Genomic DNA, 24,578 nt, shown 5'->3' on the forward strand with positions numbered 1-24,578 from the left:
TGCATACCCTTTGATCCAGCAGTGTCTCTTTGAGTATCTCAAAGACATCATTAAAAAAGGGAAAAAACTCCCATATTTGCAAAAATTTTGTAGCACCTCTTTTTGTACTGAGAAGAAAATGGAAATTGAATGGATGCCCATCAGTTGGGGAATACCTTATTATATGAATGTAATGGAATATTATTGTTCTATAAGAAATGACGAGCAAGCTGATTTCCAAAAAGCCTGTAAAGACTTACATTAACTGATACTAAATTCAGTGAGCATAGCCAAGGGAACATTATTCAGCAAGAGCAAGATTATGTGATGATGACATAGGATGGACTTGACTCTTTTTTAACAAAATGATGATTCAATGTAATATCAGTAGACTTGTGATAGAAAGAGCCATCCACACTCAGAGAGAGAGAACTATGGAGGCTGAACATAAATAAAAACATTATATTTTGCCTTTTTGTTGATATTTGCTTGCTTTTTCTTTTTCATGTTTTTTCCCTTCTGATGTGATTTTTTGTGTACAGCAAGACTAATATGGAAATATGTTTAGAAGAATTAAATGTTTAACTTATGCTTCCAGTCTGGGATAGGGAGGAGGGAGAAAAATTTAGAACACAAGGTTTTGCAAATGTGAATGTTGAAAACTATCTTTGCATATATTTGGGAAAATAAAAATGTTAATTAAAAAAAGAAAATATTTCTGGAAGTCAAAGAGGACCTCAGAAAAATAGAAGCAGAGGTGAGGGCCCTTTTTCTCTTTTAATGGATTTGCAGATTTTTGAAATAGACTTTTTTTTTCATTTGATATAATATGGTCCAATGGGGCAACTTGTTTCTTTCTCTTCTATATTATTTAGTAATAGTTATATGGGTAGTCCACATTCACATCAACAATGACTAACATAGCTAATTGCAGAAACATTACAACAAAAAGTAGAAGTTCAATAAGATGGCCTGTTAAGTAAAGTCTTGAATGGCAAGTTGTGTAGAAGATGAAGAAACCTTAGCAGAGAAATACAATTGTAGAGGAAAGAATTCCCTGCCTTTCCAGTCATCCAGTGCCCATTCTCAGAAGATAATTAAGCTTGCTAATACTTCCAACTAGAGATATATCTCTATATATTTCTAAGGAAGAGGAGCCGGATGAATCTTGAGGGCCACCAGGGGCTGAGAGTCTCCCCTTTTTTTAGGAGGAACCAAAGAAACAAGACAAAGCAAGACAAAGGAACAGAAACAGATAAAACAATAGAAGAAATTGACTAAAGTGAACCATTAAAACAGACTTGTCAGAAGCACTAATTTTTTTTTTACCATCTGACCATATGATATTTGAATGCATTTGTGTGTATTAGTGTTGATGTTATTGTTGTTATTTTGCTTGTTCACATTGCTAGGCAGAAGACAGTGTTGTAATACTGTACGAAAATAGCATCATCACAGTTTTTAGTTAGACTGGTTGTTATTCAGTTATGTTCAGCTCTTTGTGGCTTCATTTGGAGTTTTCTTGGCAGAGGTACAGGAATCGTTTGGCATTTGCTTCTCTAGCTCTCTTTACAGATGAATTACCCAGGGTTACACAGCTATGAAGTGTCTGATTTTGAATTTCAAGTCAGGAAAATGTCTTTTGACTACACTCAGTACTTTATTCACTCTACCACTAAGCTATCTAGTGTAACTGATGGATTGTAAGATTAATAGATGAGAAGATTACTTGGTGACTGATAATTTGGTGATGTGTGATGTATTGGAATATTTGAAAAATCATAGATGGTATTTTTAGTCTTCTCTCAAAGAATTTAAAAATATCACAGTGATGGTTTTTCTCAAGGGCCTGCTGTTAAACTTCCATCTCATTTTTTTTCACCCATGCAACTCTCAGACTACTGCCACAAGAACACTGGAAGCTCAAGCAGAAATGAAGTTAACTGATGGCATTTATAAGCTCTCTAGAAATTTTCCAAATATCTCTCTTTTCTCAGTCCAAGTAAAATATATTCTATTTAACAAGATAATTAAAGATCATAAAATTTAAAAATGTTATTGTTCAGTCTTTATGACCGAATTTGGTGTTTTCTTGGTAAAGATACCAGAACAGTTTGCCATTTCCTTCTCCAATTCATTTTACAGAAGAAACTGAAAAAAAAAAAAAAAAAAAAAAAAAAAACCAAGAGTTGTGACATTCAGCATCACACAGCTGGTAGGTGTCTAAGGTGTCTGACTTCAGAAAAGAGGAGTCTTTCTGATTCCAGACCTTGCATTTTATCCACAGCATTACCTAATGGCCCAGTGTAAGGTTATTAGAATACTATGATTATACACTGACTCATGAAGAAGATATTGAAAATAGCCACATCTAAAGCTAGATATTTCTAAGTCTGCCAGGTGAGCAGTTAATTACCCCAAAGACAAATTTATTTCCTTGTCTGTTATCATTTTAATTCCAAAGCTTTTCAACCTTCCAAGTTCATTAAAATTCTGCGCTTTGGGGTTGGAGAGAAGAGATAGTGCAGAAAGTCTTCCTTATCTGTGTGAGTATGTATGTGTGAGTTTCCTTTTCAGTGAATTCAGAAATCTACCTGACAATCATCATTCTACACTTTTATTATGGCTTTTCTCAAGTTGGGGTATAATGAAGAAGAAGGAATAGCTGGTGTAAGGCAGTATCTGCTATCCTAAATGAATAGACAACTCATTTTTGCTTTGTAAACATTCCCTAATCATTTCACTTGAATTTGGCAAGATCGCATATCAACTTCCTGTGATAATTTCATGTAAATGAACTTATTGCCCCTTAACCTTTTGTATTTCCTTTGAGCACTGAATAGAATCATTGTGTTGTCTTAATTTAGTACTGAATATTACTTGGCAGTGACTTCCTCTTTCCCTCTTAACATTAAGACCTTTGGGTCATAGTGGTTTGTACTTCTGTCTTTTAGAAATGTAGTCACTTGTAGCTCTTTTCAACAGTGATACAATTCAGGGCAGTTCAATGATCTTGTGATGATGAGAACCATCTGCACCCAGAGAGGGGACTATGGGAACTGAGGATAGATTAGAACATAGCATTTTCACTTCTTTTATTGCTGTTTGCTTGAATTTTATTTTCTTTCTCATTTTTATCTTTTTGATCTGATTTTTCTTGTGCAGCAAGATAATTGTATAAATGTGTATGCCTAAAAAAAAAGAAAAGAAATATAGTTCTTGTGAAAGCTTTGATGTGACTGAAAGGGGGAAAAGCCATCAGCTGCTATCTAACAGGGTCACAAGCTAAGCTATCTTTGGCAAAACACGAGTTTTGGAAACCAGACTACCACACCAACATTTGCTTAAATGAATTGATTGTTTGGATCATGTTTAAGGGGAGATAATATGAGATGGAAAGAGTGTAGGTCAGTCTAGAACATTGAGATAGCTTAGTGTTTATGGTTATCATGAAAAATGTAATCTTAATAAACACTAAATATTTTCACACTCAGGATATTTTAGGTACTACATATGGGAAACATAAAAATTTAATAAAGCCTTTTTTCAAGGCACCTGATAAGTAACACTAGATTTTTCTGCAGATATCAATATTTAAAAATAAAAGTAATTCCCATTTTTAAAATTATAAAGTATCCATTTCAAGGCTAGAAATAGCATTGTTACTATTAATGTCAAGTCTTTAAAATGTGTGTTACTGTAACTGTTAATCATAATAAATGCAAAAAAAATTACTTCTATTGGGTCTACTTAGGCCCTTTTTATTCTGTTCTTTCATTTCATTATTATTAATGTATCTTCTTTCAAATATGTTAGAAAAGAACTTTCCTATAAGTTGAAATCACCTTGCATTATTTCTCGATGTAATCTGATTATTTTCTTAATAGGCTTCTTAAGATTTTTCTCTTCATGACCCATTTGCACATGAAAAAATTTTACACAATCCCAGGTATATAGGTATATAAAAAAGTATACAAATGACATATTTACTGATAATAAATCATAACTTCATGATCCTACATTCAATTATATTACTCCATATGACATCTCAACCCATAATTTAAAAAGCTTTACTTTAATTCATGTCTTTAATTTTATAGAGGACGTTAGGATGATATAGTGAAATAGTTTTCCTTGTTTCCTCCCAGGTCTCATTGTTTAGTTCAGTAGCCAGTTATCTAGGATACCCAAAATTTGCTGCTCTAAAATCTCTTCGGGCACTAAGAATCTTATCTGTATATGAAGAAGTAAGGGTAAGAAACAAAATTTTCTATAATAATCTATCCATGGAAATAATATAAACTGGTGGAAGGTAATGTTTTCTAAAAATGCTTAACTGTATCCTTCTGTAATCTCAAAACCAACATAAATACTCCTTCCATTGTATAAATTGATGCAGATGCTTAAAGCTAATTTTTATCCCTTAGATTTCTTATAACATACAAATGTTTGGTATAGAAAAGACAGATATCTGAAAGTTCCAGAAGAAATCCTACTTTTTATACTCAATTCATGAATTGAGACTATGCTTTTTACAGTATTAGATTTGCTTTCCATCTGCTCTGCAATTCTATCTTAGAGATTTGTTTAGAACACTTGTTTGGAGTCACACAATCAGTATGTTAGAGGAAGGAAATGAATCCACATTTTCCTGCCTTCCATCCTGATTCCCCATCATACTGTTTTAATAGCAGTATCAGTTATTAAAAAGATACATAGAGATAAACACACACAAATATATATATATTTGTGTGTGTATGTGTACATATACATATATATGCACACATATATACACACATATAAATACATATAGCCACACACAAAATAAGCATAAGTTTGGCTTTCCTAATACATAATATGATTCTTATATATTCTTATGTAACATGTATATTCTTATACATATTATTATATGTATACTAAATATTATTATACATATTATGTAACAGGTATATTCTTATACATATTATTATATGTATGCTTATTATATGTATACTTATATGTATATGTATGTACATATATGTATATGTATATATGTATATGTGTATATGTATATGTATATATACATCTTATACATATTATTCTTATATAGTTTGATGCAATATGATTCTTGGGAAAGTAATAGCTTTGTTAATCAAATGATACAATTCGTTAATGTGTTGTAATGATATCAATAAACCTCTTTTTTGTCTAGGTGGTTTTGTATGTTTTTTTAAAAGCAGTTCCATCCATTCTTAAAGCACTTCTGGTCTGCCTTATGTGTTGGCTGTTTTTTAGCCTAAAGGGAGTGAACTTGTTTGCTGGCAAGTTCTTCAAATGTGTTAACACCACAACTGGTGAAAGACTTTCTAGGACTATTGTCACCAATTTTTCTGACTGTGGGATGATTATCAACAGTGGTGGAGATGTGCAATGGAAGAATGGAAAAGTCAATTTTGACAATGTTGGAAATGGTTACCTTTCACTCCTTCAATTAGTAAGTGGCCATATCTATATCTATATCTATATCTATATTGAGAGAGAGAGAAAGAGAGAGAGAGAGAAAAATATCCAAGGTTCATTTTTAATAACTCATTCCAGAAGTGTATGGGGAGAGAGAAGGGTTCTGGGTTTTGTTTTGTTTTTTGGTTCAAATCTATCATTTCATCAGTCTTTATGTGAAAACTTCATCCAACAATACAAATGAGGATCTCCTCTATTGATTAAAATTTTAGAGTTTGCCCAATCACCCTAAGAAAGGGTGACTGACTCATACAAATCATATTTCCATTATGTTTCCTGTGAAAGACTTAAACCTAGATCCTCTTTACTCATACATTACTCCAAACTGTTCTCTTATACAAGTTTTATTTAATTGCTTACTTGATAGAACATGTAAAAGGATAAAAGGTATGTGAATATTTTTTAAAATTATATTTTTAAGAGCAACATTCAAAAATTTAGTATAAAAAAATAAAAAAAATAAAAAAATACAACACTCAGCAGAACTACCAGGTCAGAATCTTATGAAACAAAATTAATGGTGTGAAATTTCAGAAGAATAAACATGAAGAATTCCCAAATGTAGATTAAAGCAGAAGAACTTCCAAATGTAGATTAAAGCAATAAAATGCATCATTACTGAATGGAGGAAGATCTAGAATAACAGCAATCCATATACAAAAAACCTAGGGGTTGATTTACTATAACCCGAAAGTTAACCAATAGTATGACATAAATATTAAGAATAAAACGCATACAATCTTGAGCTACATTACTGATAATGCATTTTTCAAAAGTTCTAGCTAGTCCTGATTGGCTGGTGAGGACACTTTTGGAACATTGTGTTGATCTCTGAATGTTATATTACAAGAAGGGTATTGACAAATAAGAATGCGTCCAAAGAAGAGTAAGGAGTCTTAAAACATTTCATGTGAGGAACAATTGTGACAAGCTGATACAAAAGCTGTCTCCTATATACTTCATAGAAGCTTACCTGTTTTTATTGATATTTGGAAGTGGAATATTCTTCTTAATATCTTTGAGATTTTAGAACTGTTCCAAGCAGTGGCTAGTGGCCAGAGTCAGGATTGGGGGGAAATTAGAAATTTGGAAAATGAGACAATACATTTGTCATCTAGCAAGTATAAGCAAGGGAATATATATGTCAAACTATGGACAATTTATCATCCACATTTTTAATCCCTGGTATTCTAGGAGAAGTGGAGTTGTAGTATTGGAAAAAAAATATGAAATATTCACATGAAATGCCATAATTCTCTTTTCATTTCTATTTAACCCTTGTTTTCTAGCTTATTTATATAGAAATAGTCTAAATATTGAATGAAATATGAACATTCTATGCAGTGACACAATTAATGATCAATGGGTGAGACCAACCATATGCCCTCATCTAGGAGTTCTTAACTTAATCTCTTTGACATGATGGTAAAGCATATGGGTCTATTCTCAGAATAATGCTCTAAATACTTAAATGAAACATGTAGGACTGCAAAATAAGCTGATTATATTGATTTTTAATGGATAGAGAAATAGAGATATTTATGTATATATTTGGATAAATGTGGTTTTTAGAAGACCAGAGTTGCTATTTGATTTTTAAGCCAGTACCTTAAAATAGTAATTGAGGAATTCTAGAAATTAGTAAAGTGGAGGGCTGATGCATTGTAAGTTCATTATGTGTTTCCCAAAAGAACATTAAAGGGATAAGACCCTTATTTCATTTCTTTAGGGAATTAAAGAGTGAGGAGATTGCTTCTTTCAATTCAAGTCCACATCTCCTATGCTGTTGAATGGAGCACTAAGATGCTAAGAGGCTTGCCCAGGATTAGCAACGGGTATTGCCAAAGCAGAATTTGAATCCAATTCTTTCTGATTCCGAAGATCACTCTTTATGTGCTACTCCTTGTTGTCCTTTTTTCCAAGTTTCCCAAAAAGTGCAATGAATTTCTGATAGTCACAGAGCTGGTAACTGTCAAAATGTAGTATTTAGATAAGCAGTTGTTGACCAAAAGCAGGATGCAGATTGTAATTCTAATATACATAGTGTCCCAAAAGTCTTAGTGCAGTCCTAAGCTTACCATTAATTTTTACTAGTCAAATATGACATTTTGAAGAGGTGAAAAAGCAATAGATTTAAAACTAGATATACACATTGAGTTAAAGCCTTATGTTAAAATGTGGCCAGATACACTCACCAATGATTACTCAACTAAGACCTTTAACTTCTCTGAAACTAAACTTGACATATCTCTTGTTCCTACTTGTCATCTCTAGAAGCATATTTTAATAAATGTAATTTTTACAAGCCACATTTCAAGGATGGCTGGGTATCATATATGCAGCTATTGATACGTTTGATGTAAGTATGGAACAATATATCGCTCATAATCACTTCATATTTAAAGATAGCTAAGCTCTTCACAAAACCTATTCTTGATAGACAAGTAGCACAGTTTATCATCTTTCAGAAACTAAAGCTTAAGAAAGGAAATTATCTGCTCAAGATTATACAGCTGGGAGGTAGGAAAGTCAGTGCACAACCCAAATTTTCAAATTAGAAAAAGATTAAATGCTCTTGCCACTATAGCATACTAGCATCATCATCATTTATATAATCAATGTTACTATATGTCAGACACATATAGTACTGTTAAATACTAGACACCGTTAAATAATAGAGAAATACAAACAGAAAGAAATCTGTTGTGCCATAGCAGCCACCTGACAGTGGCTGTTGGAAATCCAACCCAGATCTGCAGAATGGATCTCTTCATGTGAGAGGATGATAGATACAAGGAGACTGAGAAGCAGCTGCTGTTCTCTGATCTCCCTCCTCTTTCCTCTGCCTCCAATTTATTTCATTCCCAGTCTGCAATACCTTTGTCAACAAGGCTGCCCTGCAACTCCTTCTGATGCCATGATTCACAGCTGTGACCTGCCCCTTAATAGAAATCCCTCAAGGAGCCTCTACTCTGATTGGGAAGGCAAAACCTAAAAGGGAGTTATAGAGAAGGAAATTGAAGATACCTAGTGAAAAGCTGTGGTAGTAGATAAAATTATTTGGTGGTAAATCTGAAGAGAAATAAAGATGAGGTTGGCCATAGCCGCCTCCTTAAAATGGAGGTTTTGGAAAGAATAAAATGTTTAGAGATAGGACACAAGAAGAAATTACTTTCAGTATAAGAAATAGTTCACAGGTAGAACAAGCTTCCATAAGTTTCTATCATGTGGCACAAAAAACCCAGTGAAGACATGACAGTGTAATCCAGAGAGGATAAACTCTGCCTGGGTAGGGGTGGGGAGGAGGACCAATAATAGCTCTTGATCATCTAATGCTTTACTGTGTCCAAGTTTTCTCTGTGTTAACCCTTCAAGGAAGGTAGTGTAAGTATTATCTCTATTTTGAAGATAAGGAAGACAGATTGGACCATTTGTCCATGGTCACAGAGCAAGTCTTTATCAGAGTAAGGATTGAAACCATCATCTCCTAACTCCAACTCCACTTCGGTTTCTTTTACTATGCACTCTCCTGCCTTTATGTGAACCATCTTTATCTCAATTTCTAAGACTCTAAAAAGAATAATTTTTCCAATTAAGAAAAGGTGACAATATCATCAAATCCTTTAAACAAGCAAAATTTGCATATATATGGCTGTGTTTCAAATGTTTATTTGTTTTGTTAATTTTATAGCATTTCTTTCCACATATAGGTAGAGGTGATATAATTTGCAAAACCTGTGAACTTTCATTTTCAGATTTCAGAATATCTTTGGTTTCTACTCCATGGATTTACTGTTGATTGATATAAACTAAGAATGATTAATTTATTCCTACATAATTATGCAAAGCTAAAGCAAAACAAAGTGGTAACCCTTAGAAAATAAGACAGCACTTTTTTTGAGGCAATTGGATTAAGTGACTTGCCCAGAGTCACATAGCTAGGAAGTGTTAAGTGTTTCAGACCAGATTTGAACTTAGGTCCTCCTGACTTCAAGGCTGGAGGTCTATCCACTGTGCCACCTAGTTGCCCCCTAACACAGCACTTCTTGCTAAAAATTAATATATTAAGCTGAAATCCTCAATCAGTACTGATATATTGCTAATATTTTCTGTTGTTCTGTTTCTTTGTTTAGGTGGAAAGTCAGCCTCAGTATGAGAACAATCTCTATGTATATTTTTACTTTATCAACTTTATTATCTTTGGGTTATTCTTTCCCTTGGTCTTCTTCATTAGTGTTGTAATGAATCATTTCAAACAACAGATAAAGATAAGTATTTCATTTTTGTTTTATTTTTTTCACTCCAGTTGTATTCTATCAACTTTTATTAAGAAACTATTCTGTGCTGAATTACAGTACTAGAAAATAGGGACACCCCTCTATACCCACCCACCCTCACACAGACATTTCTGTTCCAAGCAGTTTATATAAAGGATGTCAGGAGAATGTGGAGGGGTGGAAACCACATTTACATGAAAAAGTATAATCTGGAATAGATTGTGACTAGAACTAAGGAGAGTTCTAAATAAATTATTCTGGAAAATTTTGAATAGAGAGAGAATGCTTTTAGTTTTTAAAAAAAAACATTCATCCATCTATCAATCAACAAAGAATTAGTAAACCTTGTGTATGTGATAAATTCTGGGGTTGCAAAGACAAAAATTTTAATAGTTCCTAACATCAAGGACCTTAAATTTTTAATTATAGATATACCATTTGGAGATATAAATTTGTAAATGATATGAATAAAATAAGCACAAGGGAAATATGAGATGGGTCACTAGCTGCTAGGAAAAACCAGAAAAGTTTTTATTGAAAAAGTAGTATTTAAACTTAGTTTTGAGGGAAATTAGAAATTGTAAGGGGGAAAAGTGAGGAAGGAATATAAAAGTTTGAATATGAGAGATGTGTATTATATGGACAGAAAAGTGAAGAGTCCAATTTGACTAATTTACACAGAGAGGGAATTAAAATGTGAAAAGGGCCACCCCTTGGAATTAAGCATTTATATAGCACCTACTATGTGTCAGGTATTTCTCTAAGTACTTTTACAAATATTATCTTATTGGAACTTCATAACAACACTCACAATTAAATGCTATTATCATCCCTATTTTACAGTTGAGGAAGTTAGGACAAAGTTTGATGATTTGGCCAAGGGTAACATAGTTAGCAATATCTAGGTCACATTTGATTTTAGGTCTACCTGATTACAAACCCAGTACTTTATCCAATGTGCCACTAGCTGCCAATGTAAGAAAGATTAGAAAGATAGGAAAGGGACAGGTTTGGAAGACATTTTGATGTCAGAGGAAATTATATTTTAGTGTATAGATAAAGGAAAGCCACTGGAATTTACAGAACAAAGAGGTGACACAATGAAAGAGTTTTGGGGGAAATTTGCTTTGATGTGTCAGAAAAATACAGAGTTGTTGAGAAGACTTTTAGGGCAGGGAGAATAAATAGGAGCATATGGCAATGACCTTGGTAAGAGATGGTGATGACATTAACTAGGCAAGTAGCTCTGTGAATGAAGAAGAGATCATGTATGCAATGTGTATAGACAAAATATTTGGCGACAAAATATTTGGCAACAAATTAGATAGATGGGGTGAGCTTAAATATGGATTAGTTGATGATACTTAGGTTGCAGACCAGAAATGCAAGAAGGATGGTGATTCCCCAATAGTATTAGAAATTTTTAGAAGGAGAATAGATTTGAAGATAGGGAAACATGTGAAATGTATTTAGAACATTTTGAGTTTTAGATACCTAGGCTATCCAGCTGGAAATGTATGATAATTAATTTGTTATGTGAGACTGAAAACCAGGGGAAAATTCATAAAATAGCTTTTACCTGAACTGAATTTTGAAAAAAGAGAAGAATTATGAAAAAATAGATAAGGGGACCTTTGAAGAATTTATTTTCATCTTACTCCTTTTAACATTTACCTATTTCCAGTATGATAACATCTTTCCTTCTGTGATTTCTCAAAACATTACTAACACTGGCTCAACAATCTCATCAAAGTCTCTCCATATTTTGAGATATCATTTATTCTCTTACCACATTCTTCCAATCTTGGATCTTAATTTCCTGTTGTGTGCTTTCTAGAGTGCCCAAGTTGAAATGCCAAAATATACTGTCCAGACTAGCTCTCTGGAGGATCTTGGGACCAGCCCAGGTCCTTGGTCTTAGTGAAGAAGTGATGAGGTGAGACTCACATGGATGGTCAAATATGGAGTCCTGTTTCTTCCAAATTCTCTCAGCCTTATATACCCTAATACCCTTATATAACCAAAGCAACACTGTGCATGCACTAACTATGTACTGTGCATGCATGTGGGACCACATAAACAACTTGCTATTGTATATAGATTTACTCTTTGCCACTTGGTGTCACTCTGCTTTAATTACAACACATATTGTCATTGTCTCCTGACTTCTCAGAAAGGCTGAGAGCCCATAAGGGAGATGGGGAGCCAAACCAGACATTATTAGCAGCTTCCCTCTGGGCTGACAGGTCTTATACTTCACCCAGAATGCCCCCCACCACCACCACCACCAATCTATGGCCCTCTACTGTGAAGACCGCCTATTTTAAAATCAGCCGGAGTCAGGAATTCAGGTTAGGGGAAAATTGTCAATCTTTATTCTCAGTGAAGAAAGATCAGAGGTGGAAGAGAATGGGCAATAGCAATGTGTGCAGCTGAGTCAAGAAGCTAGCTAGACCAGCAGCCACACGACCAGCAGCTACGAGCATAGAACCTAGGCCCAATCTCTCCCAGCCTCTCTTCCTGTCTCTCTGCTTCCACCCATCAAAATCATCATTTCCTATACAACACATCAGGACTTGCACAGAGAGTGGGCAGGGGCCATTTTTTATCCAAGCATGTATATTAATAGAGTATAGTCCAATTACTATTTAGCCTCATGTGCTTGGGACCTCAGTGCATCAACTCAAGTCTCAGCCCATTACACTCTACATCTCCCCTTTCTTTTGTTTTTAATTGAAGCAGGTATACATCAGTGAATAAATCCATCAGCATGGGAGGTACCACACAAGCAAGTAGTAATATCATACAAGCAAATAGTAATATAACAAACAATATGAATAAACAAGATATTATAAAAAAAAACTTCTATAAGTCCCAGAAGGAAGATATAGAAAGTAACTATCAATTCACAACCTTCCTTCACTTCCTTCAGTAGCCAAGAGATAATCCAAAGCCAATCTATTGTCCATCACTTCATGTGTCAGGGCAGCTAATGATTCCTGAAGGTTTTGAACTCCTGCATCAGTTTATCTTCATCAAAAATCAAAATATTAATAGTTTTAAGAATTAAGTTTAAAAGTTCTCGGTTACCTTTTACCTCGGTTACCTCTCTTTTGTTTTTGGAGGAGCATCTTGATGTCTCTTTCTTTTCTCTACTATTGCCTGTCCTTGAGGATTGAAAGGTATGCCAGTAGTGTGTGAAATCTGATACTGTGCACAAAAGTGTGCAAAATATTTAGAAGTATATGCAGATCCATTATCTGTTTTTATTGCTTGTGGCACACCCATAATTGCAAACCTTGTATAAGGAATTCAGTGACTACTCAGGTCTTCTCTTTTGCTGTTGGTATTGCAAAAGTAAATCCTGAAAAGGTATCCACAACGACATGGATAAAAGACAACAAAAGATTTATAAGGGGTCACATCCATCTGCCAAATTTCACTGGGTCTCAAACCATGAAGGTTCTTCTCTGGAGGGAGTACAGAAGCATGGAAAGGAAGGCAAGCCGTAAAGGATTTTACTATGCTCCTAGCTTCCTCTTTTGTTATCTCAAACTGCAGACATAAAGCTGAAGCAGCCTGATGATATTTAGAATGAGATTCATGGGCTGCCTGAAATAAAGAAGTATTGGCTAACATGGTGAGAAGGCAATCTGCTTTTGAGTTTCCATGAAAAATAGGACCTAGAAGTTTTGTATGAGAGTACACATGCAGGATGTAGTACTTACATTTTCTCATTTGTTCCTGAAATTCCTTAAAAAGCTGATATATGTTAAAGGCTATAAATTTTATTTGGGCTGTAGCAATTCTTTGTACCACATCTACTGAATAAGCCAAATTAGATATTATATTTATATCTCTTGGATAATAAATAAGAGCTAGCATAATTGCATATAACTCATTCTGTTGAGGATATTGAAAGGAAATTCTGACTACTCTTTTTATAGCTAAGACAGGAGAATATACAGCATCTTTTAAAATGGTTGACCCTTTAAAAGGAACCTTAGAAAACTTTTTTTCAAAAATCCATGGCCAATTATGTAATAGCCAGATTATCTTTAAGGTAGACCCATGTGTAAAATTTGGAGCTGTGGACAATAAAATTTGCCACTCTGGGATGGTTTCCATTGTGGGATTGTGGGATGCACATTAATTTGTGTATAAAAAAGTGTATATCTTGTCAGGTGCTATCCTAGATAATTTTATTACTCACTTAATGGTGTTTAATAAGCTTCTAGTCACAAACTCGGGCTAAGGAGTAAGGCTTTGGTCTGGTTGTGCTTGGAGGATCACCCACTAGATCATACTGTCTCCTTGATGGATTGATGTAGATTCCTCTTTTGTAGCAAAAACTGATATTTCCAAAGACAGTACAACCTCTCTCAGAACCTCTTGGGCTTCTTTTGTAAGCTGGCAGGATGAGTCTAAAGCAGGGTCTCCCTTTAAAATAGCATACAATGGTTGTAATTGATAAGTAGTTAAGCCTAACACTGGCTTTCCCCTATCAATTTCTGAAAGTCATTTAAGGTGTTCAACTTCTCTTTTCTTACAGAAAGTTTTTGTACTGTAAGTAACTTGGGATATACTTCATATCCCAAATATTGAAAAGGAGCATGCCTTTAAATTTTTTTCTGGGGCTATATACAATTAGTAGTTTCTTAGTTTCTATGATCTTTTGTAGACCTGCTTCTATCTAACATTTGCTCCTCAGGTGCACATCTGAAGGTATCATCCATATAATGAAATAACATAACTTTTGGAAATACTTTTCTTACTGGAGTAAGAGCAGCAACCACATACATTTGACACGTGGTAGGGCTATTTTTCATTTCCTGTGGCAAAACTGTCCTTTCAAATCTTTTATAAGGCTCAGCTAAATTAATACTGGGCACTGAAAAAGCAAATCTTTTCACATATTCTTTATCCAGAGGGATAGAGTAGAAAAAATAATGTTTATATAATGTCTATAATCCAAAGAGGCCATTCCCTAGACATCTAAGTAGGAGATAGGAGTCCAAACTGAAGAGTTCCCATTGCTTCCATCTGTTCATTTGCTTTTCTGAAATCAATCAACATGCTCCATTTTCCAGATTTCTTTATTTTACAGCAAATACAGGAGAATTCCAAGGATTTAGAGAAGGTTATAGGTGTCCTTGGCCAAGCTGTTTCTGTACCATAATTTTTTCACTGGTTAAAGGCCACTTTTCCACCCACACTGGTATATCAATCAATTTTCCATTGGATGAGGATAGGTGTAAGAGCTGGCAGGCCTTCAACAGCAGCCTTGCCTAAAAAGACAAAGTGCTCAATAGTAATCCTAACTGCAGTAAAAAGTCTCATCTATTTGGCCTTGCCTCTTGCCTCAGTACATAGGAGGACAAAACTGTGCTGGAGGGGCTTATAGTGTCATCACCCCTCCTGCTGCTCCTACTCCTCCCACCCATGAAGGTGGAGTTGAGAAAGAAGAGTCAGAAGGCAGAAGATATGATAAGGTCTCATGAGCTGGCTTAGGGGGAAATGAAGATGAGCTGAGAAATGGGGAAGCACTATGCCCTTCAAACTTCCCAGAGCAAACTTTATCTCCTTTCCAATCCAACTCTCCATGGCCCTCAAACCTCCTAGAACAGTAATAAACAATATAAAAAAAAAACAAAATGCTAAAAAAAATTCCCTTAGCTCCTTCTCCTGTGCTATATCTTCCACTAATATGGCCACTAACCCTCTGCTTGTTTTAGTCCTGATACTTCCTTGTTTGACACCTGAGGCTAAAAGCTTTTTCTTTTTCTTTTTTCTTATATGTGGGATTCCTTAAAGCCAATTTTATTCCATTGTATTGAGTTAGTTGTTCTCCCATACTACCTTCCACATCTCTGGCTCCAAACTCTCTTCCTTAGAGAGCCAAGGAGACTTACACTCTAGAGCATCTGAGAACTCTGTGATCTGCTTCTACATTACCAACAAACCTTGCTTCTCTACTAACACAATTAGGCATGCTTCATACTTTCCTTGGGAGAGAGATTCTTTTGTTAGTATTTGCCTCATTTTTGGCTGAAAAAAGCAAAAGTGACTATTTTAGCACTTATCCAGTCTTTCCACTTACCTATGTTTACAATTAGCCTGGTCAAAGGGACTCCTCCGCTGAACTCAGTCCATCGGGTTAGTCAAGCTGCAGTGTGTTGGGCCTGGCCTAGGGCCCACGTTTAGGTGCCAAAATATGCTTTCTTTCAGCCTTATATACTGTAATATCCTTATATAACCAAAGCGACACTGTGCATGTGCCAACTACATATGCTTGCATGCAGTACTACATAAACAATTTGCTATTATATGTAGATTGACTCTTTGCCACTTGGTATCATCAGGTTGTCACTGCTTTCTGACTTCTCAGCAAGGCTAAGAGCCCTTAGAGGAGATGGGGAGTTGAACTAGACATTATTAGCAGGTTCCCTCTGGGATGAAGAGTTTTTATATCTCACCCAGAGTTCCCCTACTATCTGTGGCCCTCTAAAATTTCCTGTTATTTTTTTCCTTTGTTGTATATTTCCTGTCTGAAATAAGTTAAATATATAATAATTCTGCAATCTTCCCATGGTCTGATAACCTCATCCTTTCTATTCCTAAATATAATTCCTAATCCAAGAACAACTAATAACTCCATTGTTTTTATTCTTTATGCTCATAGGAAGATTCAGACATTTTGAGTTTATTATTCCTGACATTACTTTCTCATGGCCATTTAAAAAATTATACTTTCCCTTTTATTTTCATTTGCTTCCATCCTCCATTCATATCTTTAAAAACAAAGTTCACTGGACATTCACCAGGCACACGTAACTTTTCTTCCTCTTTGGAATAATTTTGTCTTTGAAAGTAAAATATGCTTTTTGAGATCACTTCTCTTATAGAATTAGAAGCTATGAGATTTTGTATCATTTTAATGGATTATTTGAAATCTATTCTTATGAAATATTGAGTTGATGTTAATTACTAGTTTATATATTGGTGGACATATCTGAAATGAGGCATATGTGTATACATACATTTCTAAAGAATGCTCCAAAAAGTTCTGAGATCATTGGTATGCATAGATGAGACCAGGTTATCATACTATAGAGAGATTGTTGAGAGATTCAATTTGTATTTTCTTTCTTTTTTTTCTGACAAGGACATTAGCATTCAGACACGATATAATAAAGCAAAAGAAAAAAATTAGGCAGATATTTAACCCTCCAAATTTAAATCCAAGATTGGAAAGAGGGGAAATATGAGTTAAAAATATCATATTACCTCATATCATGTGTCTCTATGTGTATACATATACAAATATATACATATGTACATAAGTTATATTTGTTTATATATATGCATATTATAAATATGTATGTGAAACCTATGTGTATATATTGTGTACATATATCTTTAGTCAGTCATGGCCAATAGTCTCAGTTGGTAACATCTATAAAGTTATAAACTGTCAACTTTAAACTGAAAGCAGATGCTATTCTTTTCTCATCACTCCTCCACTAAGCCAAGGACTCAGGCTGGTCCTGAGATCCTCAAGAGCTAGTCTTGACAGTATATTTTGGCACTCCAATGTGAGGTCTCTAGAAATCATTCAACATTTAGGGCCTAAATGTGGGGCCCTAGGTCAGGACCCACACACAGCAGCTCGACTTACCCAAGTTCAGTGGAGGAGTCCCTGTGACCCAGGAATAGGATATATATAAAAATAGGCAAGTGGAAAGATTTGGTAAAGGCTAAACTAGTCACTTTTGTTTTTTCAGATGAAATGGTGCATATACTAACAAAAGAACATCCCTCCCAAGGGAAGTATGAAGCATGCTTAGTTGAGTAACTAGAGAAGCAAGATTTGTTGGTAATTCAGAAGCCGGTCACTGAGTTCTCAGATGCTCTGGAATGCATGTTTCTTGGCTCCTTAAGGAAAAGAGTTTGGAGCCAGAGATGTGGAAGGTAGTGAGAGAACAACTAACTGAATACAATGGGATAAAATTGGCTTATTTTTACTTATTCTTATATTATATATTTAACTCTCCCATATTCACCTCTGGGCCACCATAAGATAACTCCTGAAACAGCAAGGAGACAAGGTGAAACACTCTTTTAGCACAGGGAACTTCAAAGATTACATCTTTCTCAGGTAAGGTGGGGAGATATGTTGTGCAGAACAGGAAGCTACCCAGAAAGCTAGCAGCCATCTGCCTCAGCAAACCCAGTAAAATATCTTGCCATCCAGTATGGTGGAGCAGGAAAACACCAGTATCAGGACCATCTGCCTTGTGACTTAGCATAGCCATGGGAACCTGTGGACTTTAGCACCTGAAATGAACACCATGTGCTTCAGAGTATCCCTGAGCAAACAGGCATCTTCCAGTGGCCAGACCACAATGTGCTTCAGTGTAGCCCTAGGAAATGCAGAAACACCTCACTGAACATCAGCACATACCAGACACTACCACCAGGACTCCAGCTCATCAACATGTTAGCTAGCTGCTAGACCCCTGCAACCTCTACAAGTGTCAGCCCACTTCCCTCCCCCCTCAGTATAGCACCGAACAAGAGGATCCCCATGAGCAAGAGGATCCCCCATGAGCCTCAGAGTCACACCAGTCCAGCATCAGATAAACAGACAGGGCTTTCAGCTACTGGCACAAGAAGCCTGGGATGGCACTCTTTCTACCCTAAAAGTAGAGCTCAAATTTAAAAGAAATGGGGGAAAAAGATGAGCAAAAAAACAATAAAAAAGAACCTAACCATAAAATTTATTATAATGACAGGGGGGATCAAGATACAAATTCAGAAGAGGACAATACTGTCAAAACCCTTATGGGGCAAACTCCAAAGAAAATAGGAAATTGTCTCAAAAAATCATGGAATAGTCCCCAAAAGGGCAAAAGCCATACAAGAGAAGTAAACAGAAAAATAGCAAAGAAAATGAGAGTGTTGCAAGAGAATTAGGGGGGGAAGGGGAATTAGCAGATAAGAAAACTGCCAGAAAAGTAGAACTGGCCAAATAAAAAAAGGAGATTTAAAAAAAAATCCACTGAAGAAAACAATTCTTAAAGAGTACATTTGGACAAAAAAGCTAATTGAGGAAAACAACACCTTAAAAGTTTGAATTGGGCAAGTGAAGTTAATAACTCTGAGATATCAAGTATCCATCAAATTCAAAAGAATGAAAAAATAGAATGTAAACTATATTGTGGGATAAACAATTGACCTGGAAAATTGATGTAAGAGAGACAATATCAAAATCATTGGACTACCTGAAAACCATAATAGAATGGAGGATATGGATAGCATCTTTCAAGAAATTATCAAGGAAAACTGCCCTAATATTCTGGCCCTAGGTGGTAAAATAGGCATTAAAAGAATGCACTAATCAGTACAAGAAAGAGTTTTTCCCAGAGTAAAATTTTATGTAACATCTTAGCTTAATTTCAAAACTATCAGGTCAATGATAAAATGTTACAAGCCACCAGGAGAAAAAAATCAAATATGGGTAAATTACAATCAAGATTACACAGGACTTGGTAGCTACAACATTAACATAACAGAAGTAATGAAACATAATATTCTGAAAGGCAAAGGATCTACAATTCCAACCAAGAATCAGCTACCTAGTGAAATTTAGCATAATACACCAAGGGGGGAAATGTTCATTAAATGAAATAGAAATGCTTCAAAGATTCATAGGGAGAAGATCAAAACTAAACCAAAAATTGAGCTCTAATATCAAGACCCATGAGAATCATAAACAGGTAAAAAGGAGAGAAAACATAAGGGATTCAATATCCCTATATGGGAAAATGATACTTAACATTCTTAAAAATGTATCACTAATAGTATAACTAGAAGGAAAATACATAGACATAGAGTATGAGTATAAGGTGAATTTGAGAAAATAACATCAAAAAATCAAGAGATGAGAAAGAAGTAGCATGGTTCCAGTTATTTCCACAAGAAAAGATATGAAAGATCTATTATAGTGGAGGAGAAGATAAGAGGATCAGCAGTGGCCATCACTTGAACCTTACTCTAATCAGTATTGGCTCAAAGAGAGAATAATATACACAATCATTTAAATATAAAAATCTATCTTACATGATAGAAAAGTAGGAGGGGAGGAGATTAAGTAAAGCAGGGAGAGGTTGGGGAAGAGCAACAGAAGGGAGAGCAGGTCAGGCAAAATTGTTTAAGCAAAATAACTGGTAGGGAGGAAAGAGTAAAAGCAGATAGGAATAAACAGGAGATAAAATAGGATGGAAAGAAATACAAAGGTAATAATCATAACTGTGAATGTGAAGAGGATCTTCCATAGAACAGAAGCAGTTAGCACAGTTGATCAAAAACCAAAATCCTACAATATGTTGTTTACAAAAAAGCACATTTGAAGCAGAAATACACACAGAAGGGAAAATAAGGAACTGGAGCATAATCTGTCATGTTTTATTTTTATTTATTATTGTTATTTATCAATTAATTACAATTATTTATCAATAATAATTTATTATTATTATTTTTTAAAAAGCAAGGTTAGCAATTCTGATTTCAGACAAAGTGAAAGTAGAAATAGACTTAATAAGGAAGGAAACTACATTTTGCTAAAAGGTACATTGAGCAGGGATTCTTAAACTTTTTCCATTTATAACCCCTTTCTACAGGATAAATTTTCATCTGACTTTGGATATATAGGTGTATATAAATGAGTATATAAATCAAACTTTTACTGATAATAAATCATCATTTTATGACTCCCACATTCAGTTACAAAATTCTATATAAGTTTGCAAACCACACTGTAACAAGCTGGTCCATAGACATTGAAGTGATATCAATACTAAATATATATGCACATATATCCAAATTCTTAAACAAGAATTTAAGTGAGTAACACAAATAGAAAGCATAACTATACTAGTAGGGAGCCTCAATTGTCCCTTTTCAGAACTCAATCTAAAGACTAAACAAGAAACTAAGCTTAGTTTAAAAAAAAAAAAAACTGAATGGAAACAGAAAGAATATGCCTTTTCTTTCAGAAGCATATTGCAACTACACAAAAATAGAGTATATGATAGAGCATAAAAATTTTTAAAAAATCAAATGTAAAAAGGCAAGAATGTTAAATACATTATTTTGGAGCATAATGTAATAAAAATTACACTCAACAAAGGGCAGTGGAAAGATAGATTAAAATTAATTGGAAACTAAATAATTTAATCCTATAGAGTAAGTGATCTAAGAACAAATCATAGAAATAATCATTCTTTCATTAAGGAGAATGACAACAATGAGACAACATCCCAAAATTTATGGGATATAGCCAAAGCAGTATTTAGGGGGAAATTCATTTCTTTAAATTCTTACATCAATAAAATAGAAAAAGGACAAGTCAATGAATTTGACATGTAACTTTAAAAAAAAGAAAAAAAATTGAAAAAGAATAAATTAAAAAAAAAACAAATGTGCATCCAAATTGAAAATCAAAAGTAAGATTTATAAGATTAAAATTTTTTTTAAATGATTAAATTGATTTAAAAAAAAAGAAGACAACAAAATATCTAGTTGTCTAGTATCTAGTATCAACAACAAAAAGAGTTAAATCACCACAGTTGAAGAAATTAAAGCAATCATCAGGAAATATTTTGCCCAATTATATGCCAATAAATCTGGCAATATAAATGAAATCAATGAATATTACTGGAACATAAATTTCCTAGATTAACAGATCAGAAAATAGAAAGGTTAAATAATCCCATGTTAGTAAAATAATTGGACACAAACATTAATGAACATATTAGAAAAACATTATAGAATTAGATGAGTTCAGGAGGGAATTGTACCAAAAATTTAAATATTAATTCATTCTAATTCTATGTAAACTGCTTTGAAAAGTAGGCAAAGAAAGAGCCCCATCAAACTCCTTTAATGACATAAATATGGTACTGATGCCTAAATCAGAAAATTAGAGACCTATTTCCCTAATGAATATTGATGTAAAAATTTTGCACAAAATACTTGCAATGTGAATACAGCAATATATCACAAAGATTAAAGACTATAACTAGGTGGAATTTATACCAGAATGCAGTACTGGTTCAGTATTAGGAAAATTCTCAATATAATTCACCATATCAATAACAAAACCAACAAATCTTATTTTATCTCAGTAGATGATTAAAAAGCTTTTAACAAAATACAACATCCATTCCCATTTAAAAACACTAATGAATATAGGAATAAAGGGAGTGATCCTTTAAATGATAAGCCATTTTTATCTAAAACCATCAGTAAGCCTTATCTGTAAAAGGAATATGCTAGAAGCTTGCCCAGTAAAATCAGGAGTAAAGTAAGAATGACAATTATCACTGCTATTATTCAGTATAGTACTAGAACTATTAGCCGTAGATAAGAAAAAGAAATTGAAGTAATGAGAATAGGCATTGAGGAAAGAAAACTATAACTCTTTGCAGATATTGTGATGGCATATTTAGAAAACCTTAGAGCATCAATTTAAAAATTAACAACTTTAGCAAAATTGTGGGATATAAGATTAAATTTACATAAATCTTCACCATTTATTTATATGACCAACAAAGCCCAGCAGCAAGAGATAGAAAGAGAAATTCCATTCAAAATTACTGTAAATAATATGAGATGTTTGGGAGTCTTTTTGCCAACTCAAACCCAGGCACTATATAAACATAATTATAAAACACTATTTCACACAAATAAATTCAGATTTAAACAATTTGAAAAAAATCAATTGCTCATTAGAAGGCCAAGCCAATTTTAAAATCAAAATGACAAATCTACCTAAATTGATTTATTTATTGATTGATTCAATCAAACTCCCTACCAAAAATTTATCTGATCTAGAAGAATAACAAATTAATGTGAAAGAACAAAAGGTCAAGAATATCAAAAGAACTAATAAAAAAAAATACAAAGGAAGGTGACCCAGCAATACCAGGTATGAAACTATTATAAAGCAGTAATCATCAAAACTAGCTGGGAATGACTAAGAAATAGAAGTATGGATCACCAGAACAAAATCAGTAGAAAAAAGTACTAAAGGACCAGTGTTTGGTATACCCAAAGATGTCAGCTTTTGGAATATTAACTCAGTATTTGACAAAAACTGCTGGGAAAACTGGAAGATTAGGATGCTAACTAAATATAGATCTACATCTCATACCATGTATGAAGCTAAGGTTAAAATGGGTACATTATCTAGAAATAAAATGACAGTGTAATCAAACTAGAAAAGCAAGGAATTGTCTACATATTAGATTTATGGAGAGGGGAAGAATTCATAAGCAAGCAAGTGATAGAGAGCATTAAGAAATGCAAAATAGATTATTTTGATTATTTTAAATATAAAAGCTTTTATCCAAATATTACAAATGCATCCAAGATTAGAAGGAAAGTAGAAAACCAGGAAACAATCTTTATAGTAAGTGTTTATGATAAAGGTCCCATTTCTTAAACATATAGAGATCTGAATTAAATTAATAAAAATACAAGCCATTGATAAATGATCAAAAGACATGAACAGCTGTTTTCAGATGAAAACGCTATCTATAGGCATATAAAGAAGTGCTCTAAATCACTTTTGATTAGAGAGATGCAAATTAAAGCAACTCTGAAGTACTATCTCATATCTATTAGATTGGTTTATTTGACCAAAAAAAAAAAAAAAAGGACAATTATAAGTGTTGGAGAGGATGTGAGAAAATTGAAACACTTATGCATTGTTGGCAGAGTAGTGAGCTGATCTAACCATTCTGGAGAGCAATTTAGAAATATTTTCAAAAGGCAACCAAAATGCATATTCTTTGGTCTAGGAATACTACTGCTAGATCTATATCCCAAAGAGATCACAAAACCTTTTCTTGGTAACAAATTATTGGAAATTGGGGTGATGCCCATTCATTAGGGAGTGACTGAACATATTATGGCATATAAATGAATTAGAATAGTATTGTGCAATAAGAAATTAAGAAAATGTTTCAGAAAAACTAGAAAGACTGGTACATACTGATGCAAAGTGAAATGAATAGGATGAGAAAACCATCCTACATAGTATTAGCAACATTGTGTAATGATCAAGTATAGTGTCTCAGCTCTTCTCAGCAATAACCAATCCAAGAAAAAGTAAAAAGGACTTTGGAAGGAAAATGCTATTCATTTGCAGATAAAGAGCTGATATGTTCTGAATGAAAATTAAAGCATCTTTTTTCACTTTATTCTTTCCTGCAGTTTATTTCTACTTTCACAGTTGTAACTAATATGTAAATGTGCTTTACATGATAATATATCAATCTGCCTACCATCTTTGAAAGAGGGGAAGAAATGGGGCAGGGAAATTTGGAATTCATATTCTTGTAAAAATGAATGCTAAAAAGTTCCTTGATGTGCAACTGGAAAAAAGCAAAATAGTATTTTAAAAAGAAATTTCAGAAGGGTAATTGACAATGTAAAATTTGAGGAATGTGAAATCTGAAAAAGTGTTATTTGTTTATAAAAATAATGAATGAACTTCTAGACTATTTTGAGCAAAAAGTCAATTATGAGGATGTTGAGAACAACTGGTATTGAGAGTGGAGGAACTTTTACTAGAATCCTAAACCCCAGTATATCTTAGAGTTGTCATTTATTCAACTGATTCCAACATGTATTTATTAGGTACTTATTACATTGAGAACATTGTTTTAGGTACTAAGAGAAATGAATAAAGCAATTATTAGTAAAATTTGTCTATGGGCCAGGTGCTGTGGTAGATATATAAAATACAGTTAAGAC

The 24,578-nt window shown here is 33.8% G+C and overlaps 1 protein-coding gene across 4 annotated transcripts in view; it reads left to right on the forward strand.

Annotated features, from left to right (window-relative positions):
* Positions 1 to 24,578, forward strand: part of LOC100932957 (sodium channel protein type 9 subunit alpha-like) — a 148,288-nt gene that overhangs the window by 110,521 nt on the left and 13,189 nt on the right. For 3 of the 4 annotated variants that reach the window (XM_031960528.1, XM_031960530.1, XM_031960531.1), the window contains exons 20-23: positions 4,128 to 4,232; positions 5,171 to 5,452; positions 7,784 to 7,837; positions 9,612 to 9,746. In XM_031960528.1, coding sequence (XP_031816388.1) covers positions 4,128 to 4,232; positions 5,171 to 5,452; positions 7,784 to 7,837; positions 9,612 to 9,746 — 576 coding nt within the window. The remainder of the gene's footprint in view (positions 1 to 4,127; positions 4,233 to 5,170; positions 5,453 to 7,783; positions 7,838 to 9,611; positions 9,747 to 24,578) is intronic. The other variant, XM_031960532.1, reaches the window with a different exon arrangement.

Source organism: Sarcophilus harrisii, chromosome 3 (assembly GCF_902635505.1).
Source record: "Sarcophilus harrisii chromosome 3, mSarHar1.11, whole genome shotgun sequence".
Classification (NCBI taxonomy): domain Eukaryota; kingdom Metazoa; phylum Chordata; class Mammalia; order Dasyuromorphia; family Dasyuridae; genus Sarcophilus; species Sarcophilus harrisii.